Source organism: Herpailurus yagouaroundi, unplaced genomic scaffold (assembly GCF_014898765.1).
Source record: "Herpailurus yagouaroundi ecotype Mexico unplaced genomic scaffold, PumYag 209, whole genome shotgun sequence".
NCBI lineage: Eukaryota > Metazoa > Chordata > Mammalia > Carnivora > Felidae > Herpailurus > Herpailurus yagouaroundi.
Genome location: NW_024412440.1, coordinates 437,387 through 463,793, shown reverse-complemented (window position 1 = coordinate 463,793; position 26,407 = coordinate 437,387). Strand labels below are relative to the sequence as shown.

Below are 26,407 nucleotides of genomic sequence, written 5' to 3'. Positions count from 1 at the left end.
GAACTTCAACTGTATTTATGATACCAAATTTGAATTGTCTCCCTTACTCCTTTCATGTTGTCTTCTCTTCTTACCCACCTTAAGCTCCATATTTAAGCAGTATGATTATTTGCTAGCAAACACTCTTGGCTCCCTTGTCACATTTTTGCTCCCCTACTCTCCTGGCAAAAGCAAATCCTGTTTAAATTCAACTCTCTAACTAACCGATACCTGCATCAATGCAAATGAATATGCTTGGATAGTTTAGTTCCTGCATTAGTCCGTCCAGTACAATGTCTGTCCTCCTTCTTGGCAGGTTCTTTATGCATGTAGATAGATTTATATTTCATTACACATGAAGATGATCCTTCCAATACTCTAAACTTAGTTCCATGTCCCTTCATCCACTAATGGCCTTTTCTTCCACCATTCTTTAATGATTCACTCTCACAGTCATACCCTAAATCTGACAGTTACTATTTTTTTTCAACGTTTATTTATTTTTGGGACAGAGAGAGACAGAGCATGAACAGGGGAGGGGCAGAGAGAGAGGAAGACACAGAATCGGAAACAGGCTCCAGGCTCTGAGCCATCAGCCCAGAGCCTGACGCGGGGCTCGAACTCACGGACCGCGAGATCGTGACCTGGCTGAAGTCGGACGCTTAACCGCCTGCGCCACCCAGGCGCCCCGACAGTTACTATTTACTACATGTAAACTCTATTTCTGGCATCTCATTCTCTGATATGTACCTTCACCTCTTCTCCTTCCACCTCTACCCTTTTTAATTCCCAGTGGAATTATAATCTTTGAATCCACTACCTTTTCAGCTTCCTTCAACCAAAGATGGCTTTTCATTTCCTTAGCTAAATTAAGTTCCACGGTCTATCATTATGTTCATTCTCTTAAATATATTCCCGATTGCCTTGCCCTCCTCACTTCCTTGTATATTCACCATGACTACAAAGTCATTTCTTTGCATCCCTTTGCAGCAAAACTTTTTGAGAGACACTGGGCCTAGCATCTCTAATTTGTCTTCTACCATTCTGTCATGAACCCCTCTGATCTGCCGTTTTCCGCTACCACTCCAATGAAAGAGCAACGGTCACCATTTTGTTACATTCAATTGCCAGTTCTCAATTCTGATGTTATTTGAACTATTGGTGGCAGTAGACATGGCTGATCACTCCAGTATCTTGACACACTTGATTCATTTGGGTTCTAAGACCACACACTCATCAGGCTTTCTTACTACCTTGCCAACGGCTCCTTCTTGGTCTCTTTTGCTGGTTTCTTTTCATCTCCCTGATATTTAATGTTGATATCCTGCAGGATTTACTCTTTGTTTTTATCCCTTTTCTGTCCATACTTATTTCATCAATGACCTTGTTCAGTCTCATGGCTTTAAATATAATACATAAGCTCACGAACCCCAAATTTACCTTTTCGGTATACAACTCTTTCCTAAACTCTAGACTTTTATGTCTAACTTCCTATGTGACATCTTTTTCTCAATGTCAAACAAACATTTGAAGTTCAGTGTGACCCAAACTGAACTTTTTACCCGCCCCACCCCCCCCACAACCCCAGCCAAACCTGCACTCCCCCAAGCCTTCTCTATCTCAATAGACAGCCATTCCCTTTTTCCAGTTGCTTAAACCGAAAACCTTGGAGTTCTTCACAGTTCTCTTTTCTCAGTTTATTTACAATCATCAGCAAACCCTAATTATTCTATCTTCAAAGTTTACCCAGAATTTTCTCCTTCTTACTATTTCCACTTGATAATACTCTGATCCTTTGGCCAAACCAAGAATCTCAATAGCAGCCAACGTGATTGTATTAAAACATAGGTTAGCATAGATGAGGTCATGCCATTGCTCTGCTTAAAACTTTCAATGAATCCTCCTTCACTCAGAGTAGAAACAATAATCTTTAATTTGACTTTAAAAGCCCCAACACAATTTGTCTTATTTTATGTCTTCTACCTCATCTCCTATACCCCACTATCCCTCACTGTGTTTGAGTCACAAGAACCTTTTTACCTTGGGAACCTTGTTCCCAGACCACCCAGTTAGGCTCCCAGTGGGGACTTGATCTTCTTCCAGATATGCACAGAGCTAATTCCCTCATTTTCTTCAAGTATTTTCTCAAATGTCACCTTTTCAATAAGGCCCAATAACGACCTCATTTAAAAATCCAGTCTCTCCAGAATTCATAGACTTTTTTTTTACTAGCTCTGTTTCCCTCTTTCTTTTTTCTTATTACTCATCACTTTCTAACACACTAAATAATTTATTTTTTATGTGCTATTTATTGCCAGTCTTCCCTGTGATTGAATGTAAGCTCTGGGAGGTAGGGATCTTTGTCTATTTGTTTACTAATTTATCATAAATACTTATAAGAGTTTCCAGCACATACTAGGTACTCCATAAGTAATTGTGAATAATGGAAAGATAATGAGTAGGACTACTGTAGAAGAAAGATAATATTCTATGTCAATGACAAACAGGGTTACCTAATACAGTCCAAGTAGAGCCATGGAATATGTCTCAGAAAGACTGATATTGAGACTGAGATACAAAGGATTAGAAGTTGTTACCAGGGCAAAGTTGGAGGCTGGGGAGTAGATCCTGTCAAAAGAAACTTCATGTGCGAAGGTCTACCGGTCAGAAACCATTAGTGAAGATTGAAAGGAATTTAGTATGATTGGGAATTAGGAGTGCAATTAAAGGGATGATAAAATACAGGACTAGAAAATTAAGATGGAATCATTAAAACAATTTATAAGTAAAGTGACTGTGTAATTTATCTTCTTGAGAATCAAGAATTCAATAATTACACCCGGGACAATGTATATAAACTGGAACCGTCCTGGGGAAACTGGGATTGACTCATGAGAATAAGAGATTTGGGTCATCCAAGTTATAAGCCATGTGATATTATAAAATTTAGATTTCTTTCTCCCATTGACCAATAAGAAGCAATTCAAATGATTTATGTGGGACAATGACACTATCAAAATTATGTAAAAATTATTACTCTGGTTTCAAGGTGGAGAAGAATGCAAGACAGCACCAAGGCATGGAGAGAAGGTTGTGGGGACTGACCCTGCAGTTGAGGGGAAAGATGATGGAGACTGAGACCATGACCATACAGACAATGCACAAAGAGAGAAGGGAATGACTCTCAGGGTTACTCAATGATCAGATTTAATAGAATTGGGTGAATTCTGAGATATGAGAGGAGAGAAAGAGTGAAAAGTCAGAATTGTGACTTTATAAATTATAATGTGTCATCTGTTCTTTAGCCAAAAAATAGAGGAGGAAGATGGTTTTGCATGATGGCAGAAAGATTGGTTCAACTTGAATATGCTGTGCTAGTTTTTCCTGTGAGGCATCCAGACAGAAATAACCAGTACACCGCTGAATATGTTGTTGTGAAGAGAAATTTAAGTTAATGATTTACATGAGAGAATCATCAATTTTTGGCAGGCAAATCAATCTATAGGAACAGATGGGACTATTTAGGGAAAATTAATGTACACGATACAGAGAAAAAGCACTAGAGTGTTTCAGGAAGAACATGGTCAAAACTATCCCATGCTGTGAAGATGCCCAATGAATTTAGTGACAAACAGAAGAGTGGTGACTTTGTCAGAGTAGTGATATAAGGACTGCAGATTTCAGACTGAACTGGGTAGAGCATGAAGGGACAACAAGCCAGCAACTGAAGACAACTCTTTCAAGGAATTTACCTGTGAAGATGTCATTCCAAGAGGTTCAGGGGTGTGTGTGTGTGTGTGTATGTGTGTGTGTGTGTGTGTGTGTGTGTGTTTATGAAGAGAGAGACACACAGAGACAGAGACAGAAAAAAAAACAAAGGAAGGAGAAATGAGCCAATGATTTTGAAAAAAATAAAGTCAGGTAATGAGGATGAATCAAAACACAGGTGAGGTTCCAGAAGAGGTAAAAGAGATGGGCCCACTATATAAGTGATGACATTCCTATTAAAATGTTAAATGTTAAAAGAAAGGACACATTTCCTTGTGACAAAAACTGAATGTTTGTGGGCTTGTAGGAAGTTTGGTAGCAAATTTTAAAGGAAATTCTTATTTTTCTGGATCTATTTCCTTTTTTTTTAACTTCTAGGTTATAAAACCTAACTTCAATCCTGAGATGGAGAATGGAAGAAGAGTTTTGAGAAAAATGGTGAATATCTGAAATAGCCTCTGTTGATAACTGGATACAGAACTTACAAAAGAAATACACAAGTGTTGGGTATTTGTATTATAATCAAAAATATGAAAAATTGTTGGCAATTTTGAATTAGCTACATTTCTTACCAGTTTAATAGCTTAGAAACTTTGTTCTGTATATGCAGCTACACCAAATTTATAATATACACAAGTAGTTTCTAAATTTGATGTTGAAATTTTAACAAACATTGGAGTATATTTATTATGCTTTTTTAAAGAAAGAAACTAATGATATTTTCAAATTTATTTATACTTACCCATGCTGGCAATTATGCTATGTACAGGTAATCGAGAAGGTCCATGATAAAATGACCTTGATACATTGCTTTTTTTCTGCTGGTCTTGGTTTTTAAATGCTGAATTCTCTTCTTTGGTAATATTAATATAAAAACATATATCTGTAGCATTCATAATACATCGAGGACCTGGATTCAGCAAAATGTTTTTATTATCCTCCCTCCGAACACCAATCAAGCAGACGCCAAACCTTAATTTAAAATAAATAAATAAAAGTTTAAGAATTGTGATTCAGCAAGCTCTTAGTTTTTGTTTTTAAGTTTTCATATTAGCAAACTGTTATAAGGCAGAGGAAAATTAGAACCCAAATCAAAGCCTTTTACTTATTTTTGAGACAGAAAGAGACAGAGCATGAGCTAGGGAGAAGCAGAAGAGAGAGGGAGGCACAGAATCTGAAGCAGGCTTCCGGCTCTGAGCTGTCAGCACAGAACCCGACATGGAGCTCGAACCCACAAACTGTGAGATCATGACCTGAGCCGAAGTCGGACGCTTAGTTAACTGAGCCACCCAGGCGCTCCAGCAAATCAAAGCCTTTTAAAGCGTTTTGAAAAGATCCTAAAAGTTCAAGACTCAAGATTCTCAAGACTTTCCTATTTTCACAGGAAAAGAAACTATGTCCTTAGTGTGTTGTGAAATCAATTTAGTTGATTATAACATATATATATATGTACGTATATGTTCACCTAAATAAAGCAGAAGAGAATAAAAGATAATAGAAAACATCAGCATATTGTACTGATGTATACTTATATCATTAGGAAGGGTAAGAATTTTTTTTATAAAGTGTGTGTGTATTGGGTCTTTCCTTAAATATGAATTTTCATTTGATCAAAAAACATAAAACAACATTACTTAGTCAAAAAAAATTAAAAGCCATTGGCCTAAAGGAGAGGAAGAAACTTACCAACGTCACATGACAAAGAATCAGGGTCCCTAAATTTCTTTTAGTTCTGTGTCTACCATATTTGGTTTACTCTGAATTTTAGGAATAAAAAATTTAATAGTCTGAATAGGTGCACAGCTTAATTAGTAGAAATATCAAGCACTAAATTGAACAGATATTAATAATTGCTTTTATACTTTTTCAGGTTATGCTCCAAACAGAAAATGTCCTGAATGTTTTTATTTCAATATGTCTTATAGTGTTACAAATAAATCTATTGAATACAAATTATTTATAAACTAAATATTTTTTAAACATCAAAAGTATATTTAGTATGTATGGATAGAATCACATGGAGAATTTAAGTGTAATACATAAAATATTACATTAGTAGAATATACTAGATATAAATAAACCTTAAAAATGTTTTATCAATATATTTATAATACTGACAATATATTACTTTCATTATAAACATACATTTTTATTTCTTCAGTAAATAATTTTTCTCAAAAAGGAAAAAAAATTATGTTTCATGTTTCAATTAGAAGATACTATTGATTACTTTTTAACTTATTTCTCTGGCCAAAGAAAGTTTTTTTAAATGTCTAGTTTTTATAAATGTTATTATGACTTTGTTTACATTTTTTAAATGTTTATTTTTGAGAGAGAGAGAGGGCACGTGCAAGCTGGGGAGGGGCAGTGTCAGACATAGAAGATCCCAAGCAGGCTCTGTGCTGACAGCAGGGAGCTGATGTGGGGCTTGAAGTCAAGAACTAAGAGATCTAGACCTGAGCTGAAGTCATACATTCAACTGCGCCACCCAGGTGACCCCTTTGTTTACATGTTTAAACAACACTTTATAATTAGATCTCCAAATAAGATTCATTTCATTATTTGTAAATTCCTAATGGATTAAAATATTTTTAATAGTTTTTTAATGTTTATTTATTTTAGAGAGAGAGAGAGAAAGAGAGAGAGAGCGAGCAGGGGAGGGGCAAAGAGAGGGAGACACAGAATCCCAAGCAGGCTCCAGGCTCTGAGCTGTCAGCACAGAGCCCGACAAGGGGTCCCAAACTCAAGAACCACGAGATCATGACCTGAGCTGAAGTCAGACACTTAACCAACTGAGCCATCCAGGTGCCCCATTAATAGATTAAAATATGTTAAAGACAATTTAAAAATCACTAAAGTCGAGGCACCTAGGTGGCTCAGTCAGTTAAGCATCTGACTCTTGGTTTTGGCTGGGGTCATGATCTCAAGGTTTCATAGGTTCAGGCCCCATGTCAGGCTCTGCACTGGCAGCATGGAGGCTGCTTGGGTTTCTTTCCCTCTCTCTCTCTCTGCCCCTACCCTACTTGCACTGTGTCTGTCTCTCTCAAAATCAACTTTAAAAAGAAGTTACTAAAGTCAATATTCCTACTAAGTTATACTTTATACCTAATAATATTAACTTGTAGAGATCATACAGAAGCTCAGAGTTCAAATGTCTCAGTAATTACATTAAAAATTCCATAATACTTGGAATTCATGAGCACCAATATGGGCTGTATTTTAGAAAGCTGTGTTTAAAAGGTATGATTGATTTATATTTTAAGTCCACTCTGGAAGCAGAAACATACTTTTTGTGCGCATGAAAAGAGGCATATGTAAAACTCTTCCCTTCGTATTCAGCAAAAAATGTACTTTCTTCCAAAACAATGTGGTATACTTCATTGCCAGAGCATCTACCATACATCTTCTGCCACTGTTCTGGTGACTGCTGGCCTTCTCTGCAACAAAAGCACACACACATACACGCACACCAAGAGAAAAACACAGTGAATGAAGTTAAAAAAAACAAAAAAACAGTTGCCATACATAATTTGGAGTTTCCTCCCAGGAAGAATTAGTAAACACAGTGCAAAGAAGTATATGTATGGTGCTCTAAAATGATGATATTTACAAACACAAAGAATTACTACAAAAATTTTGAAACTAACACAATATATAATAAGCTTGAAAGATGGCACAATCCTAGAAAGTAGTTTTTCATACTCCAGTTAATGAAAACATTTATCCTGACCATGAACCAATGAGATATAGCATTTATAGCATTTCATTTTAATTTCTGTTTATGTCTATCCTGTCATGCAAATCCTACATATTACACTTGTTTTATAGTCTAAGTAACATGGCGCCTACTTCATCTCATTTATGATACCTATTTGGCCCCTGTAGGTAACTGATTTTGCTTTGTATTTATAATTATGTATTCATTCTTGTCAACTTATCAAGTTGATTTCACAGAAAACATACTCTTAATTTCTGTCCATATCATAGCAATGGCTTCCTTCCAATTATGTAGCAGTTAAGAAAAGATACCTCTTCAAGATAAAAGGGTCTTCAATCACCAGAAGTATTATTTAAAAGAATATAAGTTTATCACAGAAAGTACAGTTTCTATTTTCTGGAATGCTCTCCTCAGTGGCCTTGAAAATATATTAAAAAAGTCAACCTATGAAAAATTATTTTTTCCTATGTTTTATAATATATTTCATTTACTTTTTCTGAATAAAGCTTATGGACTCTATAAACACAAAAAATGCATATTCTAGGAGGAAAGTGATAAATGTATAAATATCAAAATATTTCAGTAGATTGTCTATAGACTTTGAATGGATAAAAGCAGATAACAAATCATATTTGTCATATTTAGGGTTCTAAAAACATTTTAAACTCTTGAGTTTTGTCTAAAGGATTATTAGAGATAATACATTTATTAGCATTTAGAAGAGTAACTAAGTTTTAAAGAATCATATATTTTCCAGGTATGTTTAATTGTGCTTAAGAGTCAAGAGCCTAGACCTTGGAGTCTGATTGCCTGATCTGAATCCTAATTTTAAGATCTTGTGTGAGTTACTTCTCAGTGATCCTCTGCCTCTTCTGTGAAAAACAGTATCAGCCTCACTGGGTTAGATAAAATGAGGTAATACAAATAAATCACTTAGCAGATGTTGGGATCATAGTAATCACTCAGAAAATGTTAGCTTCCATTATTATTTTGCTGTTATACTTTTCTCATTGCTAGATTCTGGAGACACCTTTAAGCAGCCCAGGCAACCTGTTGAACACTAATGCTTTTAAAACCTTTACTCTTTCTTCTGTAATAATTTTAATATGTTTCTGGAAGTGGAAAAATAAAGTAAAAACACTTTTGACTACAGCCTGTATATGGCTACATCTAACTATTATTTTCTAGGAATAACTGTTCCTGGTAGAGAAAACGTTCCTTTTGGCAAACAAAAATAAAATCATCTTTGTTATGTACCACAGTGCTACTTGGCAAGATGATACTTGGCAAAGACAGAATCCACTTAAATGGGCTGGAAATGTAACAGAAGATGCCGGTAATTCATCATGGTTTATTTGAGATCCAAAAGGTAGCATGGAGTCAAATAATTGTCACACAAGGGTACTAAAAGCTATTCAAAAGAATCATACATCTAAGTCCAGGGGCTGATATGGGAAAACAATATTGTAGCTTGAAAAGGAGAGGGTTATACAAGGACATTTCAGATGGATTTCCTTAAATCATTTGCTTCTTCTCATGCTATTTTATGCTTTCATGCCAGGAGACATCTTTACGATTTCTTCAAATATATTCCTAATAGGTAACCAAGAATCTCTAGGTTCAGCTAATTGTAAGTATATAAAAATGTTCCGCTTTTAGCTCATGTAAATTTTTTGAGAAATGTAAGAAATTAATAATGCCATTTAATATCATTGGGTAAGTTCAGTTCTCACTTATTAATTCCTACATGAAATATTTATCAAGCACCTAGGTTGTGTCAGGGAAAGTTCTAGATTCACAAGTTATGGCAGTTAAGAAAGCAAAAATGCCTTCTTGTTTGAAGCCTCTAGTGAAGGAAGACTGACAGTAAACAAAAGAAGCAAACTGTGTTATGTTGGAAGTGATTAGTGTAGGGAGAAAAATCAGAGAGGGAATAATTTTGAGCAGTGAATTGAAAAGTAAAAGAAAGGTAGGGTTGAGGAAGGCATTGCTGGGAGGTTGACATTTGAGTAAAAATCTTTAAGAGAGTGGGAGAGGCAACCATAGGAATACTCAGGAGAATACTGTTTCAGGCAGAAGGGCCAACAAGTACTTTCCTGAAGCAGAGAACAAAGAACAAAGAGGCCACTTTGGCTGGAGTAGGGGAGGAGAAAAAATGAGGCCAGAGAGATAACTGGGAAGGGAGAGGGGTCATATACAAATTTTACAATGATTTGGACTTGTACTTGGGATGATTTGGCAGTCACTGGAGGATTTCAAAGATGGGCACAAAAGATTCTGACTTTAATTTTTTGTCTTCTTTTATTGTTTATGTGTTAGTTAGCCACCATGCAGTGCAATATGGGTTTCAGAAGTAGAATTCAGTGATTCATCATTCACATACAACACCCAGTGCTCATCACAACAAGTGCTCTTCCTAATACCCAACACCCATCTACCCATCCTACTAGACATGTCCCCGAAAGCAAGGGAAACGAAGGCAAACATGAACTATTGGGACTTTATCAAGATCAAAAGCTTCTGTGTGGTGAAGGAAGTAATCGACAAAACTATAAGGCAACCTACAGAATGGGAGAAGATTCTGACTTAAATTTTACAAAAATCCCCACAGGTCAGGACGCTGAGAAGAGACTGAAGAAGGGGTTATGACCAATGAAGAGGTTAATATAATGATCCAGCTAGATGACAATGGTTTGGACCAGATTAGACTTTGGGTGTGTTCTGAAGGTAGACCAGAAAGGATTTGCTAATGGAAGAGAAAAAATATATAAAAATCTCAAGCACCCATGTCCATCAGAAATATGGATAAACAAATAAATAAGTAGAATCCATAAAGATAAGAGTGAAAATGCAGGTACTACTGATTATAAAACATCATGGAGAAATCTCAAATATAAAATGTTAAATAAAAGAAGGGATTCCAGATTTGTTATTTTAGTTAACTAAGTCCCAGGAAAGAAAGAAGTCAATCAGAGATAATATATGTGGGCTTCAGAAACATTTGTAATGTTCATTTTTTTTTAATCTGAAATGCTAGGCACCTGGATGTTAATGACAATAATCTTACAACTTTTGAATGTCTGAGAAATTTATAATTGCATCACAAAAAAAGAAAAACAGGACTAACTCAAAAAGATATCTGCACCTCATGTCCACTGCAGCATTGTTTACATGAACCAAGGCATAGAAATAACTAAAGAGTTTGTAGATGGATGAATGAATAAAGAAAATGTGGTGTAAATATATATAACGAGTTACTATTCAGCTATATAAAAGGAAATCCTGCCATTTGTGACAATATGGATGGACCTTGAGGTTATTAGCTAAGTGAAATAAGTCACCAAGACAAATACCATATGGTCTCATTTAGATGTAGAACCTGAAAAAAAAAGTAAACAAAAAGTAAACTCCTAGATTCAAAGAACAGACTGGTGGTTGCCAAAGGGGAAGTTGGGGAGATGGGTGAAACAGGTTAAGGTGAGCAAAAAGTACAAACTTCTACTTATATACTAAATAAGTCCTGGAATATAATGTACAGCATGAGGACTATAGTTAATAATACTATATTATATATTAGAAAGCTACTAAGAGAGTAAATCTCAAAAGTTTGGCATACAAGAAAAAAAATTGTATGTGTGGTGATGAATGTTAACTAGACTTATTGGCATGATCATTTCCTCTCTACATACATGTGTGTATGTGTGTATACATATACCCATATATATAGAGAGAATTATGTTGTACATCTGACATTAATGTAATATTACCTGGCAGTTATATCTCTATTTTTAAAAAGGGCATTTTACGGCCTGTAGACGTATAAAAAAAACCTTTTCTTTGTCTTCAATTTACTATTCTCCCTAAATTTTCTCTTCATCTATCTTACTTTATGTTTATAGACAGAAACAATTCAAGATTATTTTTCAATGGAGGAAAACAATCACATAAATAAAAAGATATTTCCAAACTTCTCATACCAGAGAATTCTTTAATTCCACCATCTAGGTGGGTCTTGATCTCACCACTTGTCCCTTTCTCCATCAATTCTTACACTTTTCAAATAGTCCTATCCCACTGTCTGGCCTCCTTGCCTCCAGTATTGGTCATTACAAATCTATTTATGGTGCTGTCAGAAGACTGAATTTCAAAAACTCCAATCAGTTCATGTCACTCTCCTGTTGAAAATGTTTAAAGGGCTTCCTCCTTCCATTTTAAAAATGTGAACTTCTTTATCATCATTACAAAGCCCTCTGGACCTATGCTATACCCATCTTTCAAATTTCATTTGTTACCTCTGTCTTCTTTCTCTCGTGTGTTCCAGCCATGAGTACTCCTTAATTTACCCTGAACAAGAAACTCTTTCTTATATTTTGGACTCTTCACAAGGGTGTTCGTCCTATCTCCAAAGCTCTACTCATTCTCTGACCTATAGCTTACTCATTACTTCTTAGCTTTGCAGTGCTGTACTTTGTTCATGATATAGTAACACTAAATTGTATTAATTACTCTTTAATGTCTTGCTTCCCTGTGAAATAAGCCACATGAGGAAAGGGATCATGTCTTGTTTACCACTATACTTTTGAGACTCTGACATCCATTCTGACACAGTGTAAGTGCTTAATAAATGTTTGGTTAAATGATAAAAGAATAACCTAACGATGTTCTTTATGCTCAATTACTAAATGTTCTGCTTTCCTAATTATATAATACCTGTCTTCTCACCAGAATCATTTTTTAGGTCTAACCAATTACTTTCCCTATGATGAATTTGCCATTAGAATTAGAAAAAATAATCATGGAGTTCCTCAATTGCTAATGGACATGAAATAAATTTAACCTCAGCAGCAGTAAAAACACAAAAGATATTAGGGAGAAAAAACACAGAATGGAAAGCTTAGTGAAAGTTACAAAAAGCCATTTAATGAAGATTTAAGATGTGTTTACACTAAGCAAATGAACTTTTAGGGAAAATAATTGGTTTGTGCATTTACTTCCTGTCAAGCTCAAAGTATATTGCAACCTGTAAAACAGTACAGCCTAGTTTACTCCATACCCTTTTTAGGATGTTCTAACATTTTTACTGAAAACTTACTCGTAATCAATGCTTCCTAAACCAGTTTATGTCCACCTTTATTTTCAAAATCATTGCCATCTCCAGCTGTTTATAAAAGTATAGTAGAAAAACAAAACTGATAGGAATATGAAAATGAAATATTCTAATAAGACAATAAATGGAATACAGAGTAACAGTATATGCTTCATATTTGAAAGAACCTCTTTGAGATATCTATTTCCCCTGCATAAAGAGATATGCTGTAAAATGCATGCACCCAAAACTAGAGTCAGGAGAGCCTTGAAAAAACTTAGATGAGGCAGCTTAGAAGGAAACAAAGCTTGTGTCTGCTCTCCTATGCATTCTAAACTCTAAACAAATGTCTAAGTGAGTAATTTTTTGTTTTTTTTTTTAAAGAGAAGTGGAAGGAAAGGTGATAGACAATTCCTTTGGAGAAAGGGGGGAAAAACGCCTAGTCAAGTGAATAAACTAACCCTTTGTCAAAGTCTTCAAGACCTTGTAGCCTTCTAAGTACGTCCTGTCAAATCCCCCATTCCTGTCTTATAATAATATCTTGGGCAGGTCCCATTTCTTTCAAATCATGTTCAGTTATTAAAAAGCTCAGTCTCACCCCATTTGAAATTTCAATCTTACCAGTTCAGGCTGATCCTCCACAGGATGTTGCAGCTCTTCAAAGTAATTCTAATTAGTAATCGCTATAAAGGGTCTTGTAGGCACATGTGAATATCCCTTTATGGGGAATGAGGGCTGTACTTTGGTATATGATCACTGATAAGAAAGTCTCTTCCACTTTCCCTCATCTTATTTACCAGTGGTACATCCTACAATCTAACTGCTTGAGTTTCCTCACCTTGTGACCAACACACTCAGATGGGGTACCAGAAATATGGCTCAGATCTTTTTAAGCTATCGGTCATGCTGTGGAAAACCCATGCATGGGATTGAAGGCTGTCTTCTAGCTCTGCCATTTTTCTCTAATTCTTTTTTCCTCATGTTCAATTAATCACAGGAAACAATATAAGCAAATGTCCAACTAAAGGATGAGATGCTAGTTCCCACTTCCTGCAGACAGCCCTATTCTCCATGAGTAATGCATAATTCTTTTGTACTTCTCCTCACATGGCTGGGGTAGGTGCAAGAGCACTGTACTCCTCTATCCATCCCCCTCTCTAATCTCCTCTTTCACCAATTGGGGGGCATGAAAGTCCCTCCCAATATAGTAAGTATTGGTGTAAAAATAGTATATTTGCTCAATTCTGTTTAGTTTTCCTAAGTTAGAAATATCTGGGAAAATTTGTTCCAGTTAACTTCTGGATGATACATAAATCAATTCTGACAACTGATTTTATTTTTCTTTTAGATGCAAGTTGCACATTCCTCATTAATCTATGATTATACTTTCAAGGCAAATGGGTATTTATTGCCAGAAAGCAAATTAACTCACATACCAATCTCCTGAGCTTTAACACGGTCAACCAAGTGTAAGGAGGACTGTTAGTAAGTACTTGAGTCTGCTCTTTGCAGAAATGTATTTAATGCAGGCTTCTGAATGCAGTAAAAGAATTTTACATAATTTTGTCTCTGCAAGTTTCCCCACCTCAAATTTTCCCAAAGGGAGAAACAAGGATTTAACTGGAATTTCCTGTGCCAGATAGAAGAGGTTGAAATTGTATTATAGTACATAATCTCTTTCTAGTTTAGGAATGTGCTGAACTGCTCTGCTCAATAACAGAGTTGGCATTAAAAACAAAAACATCATAAAACCTTATTCTACTGACAAATTCCTATTTCCTTATAAAAATGGATGGTATTTTTTAAAAAAACTAATACTAATAACTTTTAAAATAAAATTTGATTTTATTTTCATATTTTCTGTATGCATATAAGCACACCACAAACTATAGGTAAAGCCAAGAAGAGTAAGCATGATATTATGAAGCACTGCCTTCAAGGTTATAAAATGTAATCATTAGTAGAAATCCACACAGATTGCCAAATTAGTTGTTTTTATATACCTATTTTTTTTGTAATTTTTTTCAACATTTATTTTTATTTTTGGGACAGAGAGAGACAGAGCATGAACGGGGCAGGGGCAGAGAGAGAGGGAGACACAGAATTTGAAACAGGCTCCTGGCTCTGAGCCATCAGCCCAGAGCCCGATGCGGGGCTCGAACTCATGGACCGTGAGATCGTGACTGGCTGAAGTCGGACGCTTAACCGACTGCGCCACCCAGGCGCCCCTATACCTATTTTTTTATCAAACTAAATTACCTTCACATCAGTAGGAATAAAAAGCACCTTGTCACAAGGTATCTTTGATATAAATCCATTCTTCACTATGTAATAAAAGGCTTCACATATAACTTAGGTGGAAATTTTTGCCTTAGGAAAAGGATGTCATTTAGATTTAGAGTTGAAATGTTAGCTTTGCGCAGTGGCGGTATCGTAGCCAATGAGGTTTATCCGAGGCGCGATTATTGCTAATAGAGTTGAAATGTTAAATAAAATAAAATTTCCTTATTGATGCTCCATTTTCAAGAAGATATTTGTTACCTCATTGTATTTATTGAAAGTAGATTTAAAACCCAAAGGTTTAAATCTAATTAAAATTAATACATTTTATTTAATTTTATACTGTTGTGTTTCCCCAATTTAATGTCTGCTTGCTTGCACATAGTTATTTATATTCTTTACAGGGTGCTTTTCTGCAAACACACATGAATTGCATTAACTCATAATGGTCCCAAACTGTTACATTATTTAAAAATCAAGTTATTGGGGCGCCTGGGTGGCGCATTCGGTTAAGCGCCCGACTTCAGCCAGGTCACGATCTCGCGTTCCGTGAGTTCGAGCCCCGCGTCAGGCTCTGGGCTGATGGCTCAGAGCCTGGAGCCTGTTTCCGATTCTGTGTCTCCCTCTCTCTCTGCCCCTCCCCCGTTCATGCTCTGTCTCTCTCTGTCCCAAAAATAAATAAACGTTGAAAAAAAATTTTTTTTAAATCAAGTTATTTAAATTGTACTACAATCTTGCCTTTACTATCAACCTCAGGAAATCTACAGTGAAGACTGTAGGCCAAAGAAATGATTTTGACAAACTGTAGCCTGTGTCACTAGAAACATAATTGTAATTTATAGGTGGAAAGTGTATATTAGAATATACAGAAGCTTCCAAAACAGGGAGGATACAAAAGAAACAGCTAACACACAACTTTGATGCACATTTATTCTTGTTAATCTGCAGACAGAACTGACATACAAATATGGTTATCTTCTCTAAAAAGAAAATATAGAAAAAGTAATAAAACACAAGATTAAGATGTCTCGGTCTACCAGGAAGAGGCTTATGCATTCCTACTCTTGAACAACTGAACTTCCCCAGCTTTTTATGTCATCAGACACCAAAATAGAAATCTGAGTCCTAAGATTCAATCAAGTCAGTGGATGCTAATCAACTTTCTACCACTAGATGGAACTGGAAAGCTGTTTGCCATTCTTGGGAAAAGAAAAATTGTTGGAATGGGGAGAATAGAAAAATGCCATATAGCTTTCAAATATTTTTAAAAAAATTTTTAAGTTTATTTATTTATTTTGATAGAGAGAAAGAGAGTAGGGGAGGGGCAGGGAGAGAGGGAGAGAGCGAGAATACCAAGCAGGCTATGCACTGTCAGCACAGAGCCTGATGCAGGGCTCAAACTCACAAACCATGAGATGATGACCCAAGCCAAAACCAAAAGTTGGACGCTTAGTGGACTGAGCCACCCAGATGCACCAGCTTTCAAACATTGTTAATAGTGACCTTAAACAATGAACACTCTTTTGAAAGGGATCTACTTCAAGAAAAAATGAAATACAGCTTAAACATTAAATCTAAAGGGCCCACTATACTTGAAGGTGGGCCAAAAGCCATTGCCCTTACTCCAATGTGATTTTCTGAAATGCTCACTTAATTCAGAAAGCTGCCTAATTATCACACACACAAAAATCCTAAAATTCTGTAAAGATTTTTCATCTACTTTTCAAACTGTCAGGTGAAAAGGTAAATTCTTCTGTCATAATGAATGTCATTCTCAGCTCTTTCATGCTACTGTGAAGTCATAGCCCACTGATTTTAAACTGTTCTCCATCAGAATGAATACAAATTCATACCTGAAGTGCACTTACCCCTTTCTTTCTCAGAACACAGCCTGCTTGTTTACTGAAAACCATACACTCAGCTTCTAATAAAGTACTTTGTGCCCTTGTACACATATATAGTGCTACTCTATCTATCCCTTTAGTTTAGAACACCATTGTGAATTTCCCAGGGAAGTTATATACCATAAACACTAATATTTGGGGATATAGGAGTTTCAGAAGCTCCTGCTGTTATTATCTACATTTTGCCATTTGAGTATCTTTTTTTTTTTTTTTGCCCTTTTAAAATTATTTGTAACTAGGAGATTTGTTCACTGTTTTCCCATGTTGTCATTTGATTTATTCTCAAGGTATGCAAAGGTAATCTTACCACAGAGAGAAGATATTTCATTAATAAAATAAATCTAGGGGAAGTTTATAATATGTCCCAAATCCATATATAAGCCATGTTTACATTGTGTCCTACCCTGTATTGAATATTAGTCTTTTCTCATCAGAATGTACTTGTTCTCGGGGCGCCTGGGTGGCTCAGTCGGTTGGGTGCCTGACTTTGGCTCAGGTCATGATCTCACAGTCTGAGTTTGAGCCCTGTGTTGGGCTCTGTGCTGACAGCTCAGAGCATGAAGCCTGCTTCAGATTCTGTCTCCCTCGCTCTGCCCTTCCCCTGCCCACATTCTGCCTCTCTCTCTCTTTCTCAAAAATAAATAAACATTAAAAAAAATTTTTTTAAACAAGAATGTACTTGTGCTTTGCATTTCCCAAACTTCTAACACAGTGCCTTATACTGTATGGATGCATGCATTTATTATTTATACAATGAATTAATGGCCAAAACATAACAATATTTTAACTCAGTGCTATTTTTAGCATGTTATTTCATCCAAACCTCAAATTTTAACCAAAAAAAAAAAAAAGAAAGAAAGAAAGAAAAAGCTTCCAAATCTTCAGCTTAATGCAGAGTTTTAAGGTATTTCTTAATGATAATGCTCTGAAGCTTTATCACTATAATCAGTATTAGGCACTGTCTATTGACTGCCTTCTCTGAGGTATGAGACAAAAGAATGATCTCACAAGAGAGTCCCCACAGGTGCTGTTCAGATAACGATACTACCATTTTTAATTCCTCTTTGGGATTCCTCTTCCAGAGTTATTCTGCAACTCTAGTGTCCACAGAGCAGGTTAGTAAAGTAAATGCTTAAATCAGGCCAGATGTGACACAATGGGGAGTGTGCAGGCTTGGGTGGGTTGGCTGTTACATGCCTGCTGAAAAGGCAAATTCAAAAAAAAAAATATTTACATCAGGCTGGTGGCCAAATAAAACCTATCTGCTAACATAAGTTGGTTCATTGGTGATTAGGTTTGAAACTTCAGAATCACTAGTTACATTTTAACTTTAAATAACACACTTTAACTCTGTTACACTAACTATATCCAGTCTTGATTTCCATTATGTAACCTGAGGATATTAATGACCCTCTTCCCTTCCACATCTTCTCCCTACTTTTATTCTAAACCGTTATTCGCTGTACAATTTTTTTCTACATTGTTGAAATTACAAATATTTATACTTTGTTCACTAGCTGCAAAAAGTCAATGGCTTAAGATTAAAAACAGAAGGGCATCTCAGTGGCTCAGCTGGTTGAGCATCCGACTTCCACTCAGGTCAATGATCTCATGGATCGTGGGTTTGAATTTTGCGCTGATAGTGTGGAACCTGCTTCAGATTCCCTGTCTCCCTCTCTCCCTCTCTGCCTCTCTCCTACTAGTTCCCTCTCTCAAAAATATACATTAAATTAAAAAAAAGAGAGAGGACATGTTGTACACCTTAAACTTACACAATGATTTTGTCAATTATACCTCAATAAAGCTGGAAAAGAAGAGAAACTGTGCTGTGATCACATTATTATGATTATTACAACACAGTTCACTTAAGAGCTAAAGGGAATTCTATAATTATGAAAGCTTCACCATAGTACCCTAAGTTATTCAATAGTGACTATTTTAAAAATTACTCTTTCCTTACCAACCTACATGTTATTCAGTATTATGGCACACTTTAATTGGCTTTATTTTAGTTCCTTTTTTTTCTCGGAGTTTATGATTGCCATTTTTTTGTTGTTTTGTTTTGGTTTGTTTCGGTTTGTTTTGTTTTTCAGCTGGGAGAGAAAACAGATACCTCCTTTGCCACATCACATTGTGATGTAGCTTTTAATCTAGTGTAGTCTTTTTCTGAGACCCAGTGTCTGACTTTTCTTATCTTGACCATAACTTTTAGGAATTTTTGGTTTTAGCTATGATGCAGACATGTGACCTGGGTCCCATCAATCAGACACAAATGCAGGATTTACTTTGGTAGAGAGCTAAATGAGGAAACGGACGGGCAAGTGGCATCCGTTTTGTTGCAGAGGTAGTATGGTTCTAGGATTTTTACCTGGTTAGTTGTGTGGAGTAGCAGGGGAAATTGTGTGTCAGTTTAGCCAAGATAGAGGTCAACTTTCTTGCTCAGTGTTATCCATATTCCTCCATAAATCTCTTTACAATTAAACTTGTTAAGTAGATACTCTTGTATAAAGTTAAGAACACTAGTCAATACTAAGATTTCCCCCCATTTGTACAAGTTTTAAGAAGTTTTTCTTCACCATTATTGCTCTGTAATTTGGCAATGCTATGTATGCATCTAGGTATAGTTCTTTTTCATTCATTATAATTTACAGCAAGAGACTCTTGTCAATTTAAAGATCTGAATCTCCCTTATTCTGTCATAATTTCTTACATTCCATTTTCTCCATGTTCTCTGGAACTTCCACTAAATCAGACATTATTTCTCTTGGATTGACCTGCACTGCAAATCCTTTTTCTTATGCATTCTATCTCTGTCCTTTTATCTGCAATCCTCAAACTTTCTATGATATTTCTTTCAAAACTTTTTTTTTGAAAAATTTTTATTTTGGTATAATTGGCATATAACATTATTCTAAATTTAGGTATATACCATAATGATTTTATATGTGTATATATTGCACAGTGATCACCACAAAAAGTCCAGTATCCATCATCATACATAGTTATGAATTTTTTTCTTGTGATGAGGACTTTTAAGATCTACTTTTACCAACTTTCAAATATGAAATCCAGTATTATTAACTATAGTCACCATGCTGTATATAAAATCCCCATGATTTACTTATTTTATAACTAAGTTTGCATCTTTTAACTCTTTTCACCCATTTTGCCAACTCCATTGCCCACACCATGACAACCACCAATCTATTCTCTGTATCTATGAGGCTGGCTTTCTGGGGGTTTTTTTTGTTTTGTTTTGTTTTTTTAATTCCATATATAAGTGAGATTCTATGATATTCATCTTCCTCTATCTGAATTATTCCACTTAGTGTAGTGCCCTCAGGTCCATCATTGTCACAAATGGCAAGATTTCATTCTTTCTTATGGCTAAATAGTATTCTACTCTGTGTGTGCACACGCGCACACATGCATAGCACAACTTACTTATCCGTTCATTTATTCAATAGGCACTTATGCCGTTTCCATACCCCAGCAATTACAAATAATGCTGCAATGAACATGGGAATGCAAGATACCTTTTCAAGTTAGTCTTTTCATTTCCTTTGAATAAATACCCAGAAGTGGAATTGCTGGATCATACAGTAGTTCTATCTTTCAATTCCTTTTAGGAACTTCCATATTGTTTTTCATAGTGGCTGCACCATTGTACGTTAGCACCTTCAGTATACAAGAATTCCCTTTTCTCCACACCCTAGCCAACACTTGTTATTTTTTGTCTTTTTGATAATAGCCTAAGCATGAGGTGGTAATTTTGTTATGGTTTTTATTTGTATTTCCTTGATGATTAGCGGTGTTGAGCACCTTTTGATGTACCTGTTGGCCATCTATGTCTTCTTTGAAAAATATCTATTCAGATCCTCCGCTCATACCCTAATCAGATTTATTTTGCTGTTGAGTTGTAGGAGTTTACTGAATTTTATTAAATTTTAATTTCAGCACTCTGTCAATTTCAAAAAGCCTTTTTTACTTTCTATTTGTACACCATAACTGTTGTCTTCTTAAATCTTCCTGAGAATAATAATTGTAATTATTTTAAACTATTCTAGATCTGTCCTTATTTGTTATGGGTTTTTTCTTATTATTACAAAGTAAATCCAATCCTCCAGAAATGTCAACAGACATTTAAGTTAAAGATTCTGAAAAATAAAAATTCTACAAACAAAAAAAATTTCCTCAGCATCTTATTCCTTTAAAGTCATCATCATCCTTTTATAACCTTCAATATTCTTGTAAACTATTATGTATACTTCTCTATTTATTAAAAATATATTTAAAATATTTTCTTGTTTATGGAGACTTTGTTTCAAAAAATAGATTTGATTCTTTTTGAATTTTGACTTTTTTTTTTAACTGGTCAGTGTAAGACCAAATTTTCCTCTTTCCCTATGGATCCAAAACAATTCCAGTGAGAATAGAGATAGCTGTTTCCATCTGGCTGGATTTATTTCCGTAATTTCATACTGCATGCTGATAGTCAACAAATTGCAGGAGCCACATTTCAAACTTCTAAGTATGAGGTATAGGGATATTAAACAGATTCCTCTGTCTGTAAATGTTTTGTTAAGTGGCAGGTTACACTTTATGGTGAACAGGAAGGGATCACAGTATTTAGTCTGGGGCCACTAAATGCCTGATTATAGAAGATTGAACCCCAACTCCAAACTGTCTACTAGCATATAATTCAGACATTTTCTTCTAATTCCTTCAGAAAAAAAATCTGATTTTTCCCAGTGATAAATGTCTGACTAAACTTAACTACAAGGGAATGGTACTATGATAGATGGAAAAAGGGTAACTTGTATAGTACAAAGGAATTCAATGAAGATTTGCTTTCTTTTTCTAGAGATCATGTACCCTAGAGCCTCACTGGGAGCTGCCATTTTGTCCTGGTGCATCAGCCTCTAATCCTTCTGGGAGGTGGGGAATAGTTCATCATAAAATATTCCTTTTTCCATCTCTCAGAAATTCATTGAAATTTCTTACACCTTTCACTTATTTTTCATTAATGAAAGCTTATCATTTTTTCTTTCTCTGTCATCATTTCAACGGAGTCTCATGAGGGAGAGCAGACAAAGGCATGTGGATCATAAACTAGTTTGAAGCAAAGGGTTCAATGAATCATCTTAGTGAATCCTTTACTTCATTTATTTAACGAATATTTATTGAGCATCCATGCTGTAAAAAACATCTTAGAAGGCATAAGAATGAGCACAACATGTTCTCTACCTTGATGAAATTATAGCCTACTAAGCAGGAAAAAATAGATACATAAAAAAACATAATACATACTCGGGCAGGGTATATTAAAATTCTATGCAAGTTCATAAAAATGAAAAATCACATTAAATTGGGAAGTTTAAAAATATTCATGAGGAAATAGAATTTTTGATTTAGCAAAATCGTCCAGAAAAGCCAGAAGAAATGAATTCAATGCAACAGTATCAACATTTTTAAAAAGATGTAGAAGGTGGAAACCACAAAGTATATTTAGGATCATGCTATTTGGGGAACATGATATATATAAGAGAATCATGGGAGATAAGGACATAAAAATAAATCAGGACTAGAGTATAGAGGGCCTTAAATTAAATGGACGTATTTGAATCTAATTTGATAATGAATGATGAGCTGCTAAAGGCTTTCCAAGCAGCGGACTGCCAGATTAGAGCAACATCCAGATTGCTCAAAATATGTCTAATAAAATACTGTTCCAATTGATCTTTTAATAGGTATGCTTAGAAAAACATTTCTCAGGTAATCAAGTAGATTTTAGACACACCAAATAAAATGTATTTCTGTGGAGATTTTCAGTACACGTTAACTAACTTACATGAAAGAAAAATAAGCAGCATCTCTCTTGTGATTACTTCCATTCAGACCTCTAATCTTGAAGCCCTTTCTAAAAAACATTTTTCATGGGAGAAATGGAAAAATGACTATTAGAGAAACACAGACAATGCCATCTTCCTCAATTTCCATGATGAAAAAATGGTTTCCACAGAACCAGCAGAATTGTTTGTCTAGTGGAAATAATAACAATCTATAGATGTGTTCCAATAAAACCCATGGTATCTCCCAACTCCAAAGCTGTTATGGATGAATTGTATCCCCCTACAAAATCGTATGTTAAAGTCCTAACCCTTAATTCTTCAGAATGTGACACAGCCTTTAAGGAAGTAATTAAGTTGAAATGGGGCTCTTCGTGTGAGCCCTAGTCCAATCTGGTGTCTTCATTAGAGAGATCTGGCCACACAAAGAGACTTGAGAGATACATGCTCACATAGGCAAGACCACGTAAGGACACAATGAGAAGATAGCCATCTGCAAGCCTGGAGAGAAGCCCCAGGAGAAAACGAACCAGCCACTATCTTGATTTTGGACTTCCAACCTCCAGGACTGCGAAATTGAATTTCTACTATTTAAGCCACCCACTTTCCTCAACACTGAGCAGAGAGCCTGCTTGGGATTCTCTCTCAATCTCCCCTGGCCCACTCTCCTCTATTTGGGCACTCGCTCTCTCTCTCTCTCTCTCTCTCTCTCTCTCTCTCTAATAAAAAAAGAAAGAAAGAAAGAAAAAGAAAAAAAATGTAAGCCACCCAGTTTCTTTGTTATGGCAGTCCTAGCAAACTAATACAATGGCCAGGAAAATTGAAGCACTTTAGAGCAGGGTAATGTGAGGTGGAAGAGTTTTAGAAGAAAAAGTAGTTTCCTGATGCAGTGAAATTCACGCTCCGTAGTGGAAAAGCAAAGGACAGGGGAAGGAAATATGTAAAAGCCCTTTCTATGACCTTCCTTTCTTGTCTGGAAGTCTGAGTAGCAGTAAGTTACTAGGTTCCTAATGGCGTGAGATATTAAGGATGGAAAGGAGACTTGAGGTTTGGTGGGAGAGAAAAAGAGCCTGTTAATATTCTCAGTTCTGACTGAAAGCACTGAAAAGTATACAATCAACATGTTAACGGAAATAGAGCCTCGGATTTAAGAAAGTTCTATCAAATAAATTTCAAGATTTATACTTCAAGTGACAATGACTTGAAATAGAACAATCAAACATTAGAACTGGAGAAAACAATTATGTTTTGCTCTAAAGGAAAACCAAGTGCCCGTCATCCTTGTAAACACTCTACTTTTAGCTTCTTACGGGAAGAGGGTGACTGGATTAGATCTGCCAGATTGCGAAACGTAATCTTCTGTCACAGTTTTGGAATGCGAAACTTCCAACAGAACTAAAGGTAACTCTTGAGCTTGTCCCGCCACCCACCCTCACATTTTTTTTTTCATTTTCCTTTCTTTCAGTCAAGGTGGTAACTATAATCTTACTTTTAAGAAACTTTCTCCTCCTCTCTCATGGCAACTGATTCCCTGGGCCCTCTGTGACTAGCCCAGTATTAAAAGGTGAAAAACTCTCCAACCTTAATCTCTACCTCTGTCTGTGCTTCCCTCCCTTGTCTTGGTCCTTTTTCTGGAGATGGTAAAAGACATTCGATTTGCCTATTTGCTCAACACAGTATTGAAAATAAGGACTTCCTGGATGTTGGAGTGTCATAGACAAAGGAAGTCTCATGGCTAATTTTCATCTGAGGTCAGAGAAACAATGAAGCCTTCTGCAATCTCTAGCCCAGGTCCCTATAGTTCTGCTTAGGTTCAAAGATACAACAAAATAGGGGCACCTGGCTGGGTCAGTCGGTATAGCGTAAGACTCTTGATCTCAGGGTTGTGAGTTCAAGTCCCACATTGTGGTGTAGAGCTTACCTAAAAACAACAACAAAAAAAGATATATACAAAATATTGCCCTACCTGCCATTGACCCTGCTCTTTGTTGTCTCCACATATACTTTTTTCTTAAAGATTTTGCTTGGAGAATTCCTCCAGTCAAAATACTATCTAAAATATTTAAATCACTCTCAAATAAAGCTGACAAAAATGTTTAAAAAGAAATATTCAGTTCCTCGGGCTCCCCTTGTCTTTCACCACCTTGACATTTGGAAGAGTCCTGGTCAATTATGTGGTAGGATGTTCTCAATACTGGTATGTCTTATGTTTTTCTCATAATCAGAACATGCTGGCAGGAATACCAAAGAAATTATGTCATGTACTTCTTTTTTTCTGTCATGTACTTCTTAGTGCATCATAGGGATTACATGAAGTTGACATCTCTTTTTGTGGGTGATCAAGGTGATGTTTACCTTGATCTCTTGATTAAGGCAGTGTCTAGAAGGTTATTTCACTATAAAATTGTAATTTTTCTTTTCATAGTTATCAAATATCATGGACAGGCACATTGAAACCACACAGTGATCCTGGCTGTCTTCAAATTATCACCCACTAATATTAGCACCCTTTAGATGATTTTGTCTACAACAACTGTTTGCCTAATGATGACTTCCTATTTCTCTCTTCCTTCTACATTTATTAGTTGGAATTCTTAAGTAAGAAAGAGCTATTCCTTCTTTCCCACTTATTTATTTATCCCACTGCTTATTTACATCAGTGTATTTACTTGATTTTATGGGTCAAAATCTAATGTTATCATTATTTATTTTGTTTCTCAAATTGTCCCATCTTGGCTTATTAGGAACTCCTTCAGGTTACTTCTTGTGTCATTTTGATGACCCCTCACACTCTTCTGAGCAACTCCTTAATTTCTGGCACCAAAAGACTTTCCAGACTCCTCTTACACTTTCTCTGCCCTCATCCTGGATTCAACCAATCCTTGATTCCCCAAGGAGCCCTCGTTGTTTTTATTAAAGAATTATGTTTAGTAACTGAGATGTGAGCATTAAAGTGTGCTAAGTGCTACTGAGCTGTCATTGCTTCGAGGCTCTCTAAGTAAACAGAGCTAGGAATTATATGTGTATGTGTCCACACACCCATAGAGATACACATCTATATTTCTGAATCTTTCTTTGCATAAATGTGTATTAAATGTCATGAGTTTATACTGATTCCAATCTTATCCACAGGAACTGCCACCAATTGGAGGAGGCTTAGGAGAAATAACAACTAAATGCAATGCAGGATCTTGGAAAAGATCCTGGAACAGAAAAGGGATATTAATGGTAAAACTGGTGAAATTCAAATAAGGCCAATAATTTAGTCACTTGTATCGTACCAATGTTAATTGGTCATTTGGAAAACTGCACTATGATAATGTAAGATGTAAACATTAAGGGAAGTTAATATGGGAAGGGTATGTAGGAACTCTGGACTATTTTTGCAATTTTCTGTAAGTCTAAATTTAGCTAAAATAAAAAGATTTTTTAAAGCCATTAAAATTTTAATATGTAATCCAGCATTTCCCAATCTTATTTGAGCACGTAATTTTATTTTTCAGGAAAATTACTAACATCCATCCAAAAGCATTATTAATTGTGCCTTGGAACACAAATTTGGCAATTCTATGAAATAACAAAACCACTATTTATATGCCACACACAGAAATTAATTTCACTGCATATTGGCTTAATGTGTTTCTACTGTGGTTGAAGATTTCCCAAAACTATTAAGCAATCTCTGGTGAAATAGTTACTTGAGAAATCCTAAATTTCACTTAAGTTTAAATGAACACAATTATAATGCTCATGATAGAAAGCTGAATAAGACTATTTTTCTATAATTTTACAAACACGTTGCATGTGGTTAGAGGTATGATAA

At 35.6% G+C, this 26,407-nt stretch overlaps 1 protein-coding gene and 1 non-coding gene across 13 annotated transcripts in view; one reads left to right on the top strand and one right to left on the bottom strand.

Annotated features, from left to right (window-relative positions):
- KCNT2 (potassium sodium-activated channel subfamily T member 2) overlaps positions 1-26,407 on the bottom strand; it is a 361,485-nt gene that overhangs the window by 102,259 nt on the left and 232,819 nt on the right. For all 12 annotated transcript variants that reach the window (XR_005784134.1, XR_005784135.1, XM_040453583.1 and 9 more), the window contains 2 exons: positions 7,035-7,184; positions 4,490-4,719 (listed from right to left, as the gene is read on the bottom strand). Coding sequence is in view for 10 of the 12 variants with exons in the window: in XM_040453583.1 (XP_040309517.1) it covers positions 4,490-4,719; positions 7,035-7,184 (380 nt within the window). In the remaining 2 variants the exon portion in view is untranslated. The remainder of the gene's footprint in view (positions 1-4,489; positions 4,720-7,034; positions 7,185-26,407) is intronic.
- Positions 14,963-15,110, top strand: LOC121016194 (U4 spliceosomal RNA). The gene has a single exon (XR_005784154.1). It is a non-coding gene; the product is annotated as a U4 spliceosomal RNA (small nuclear RNA).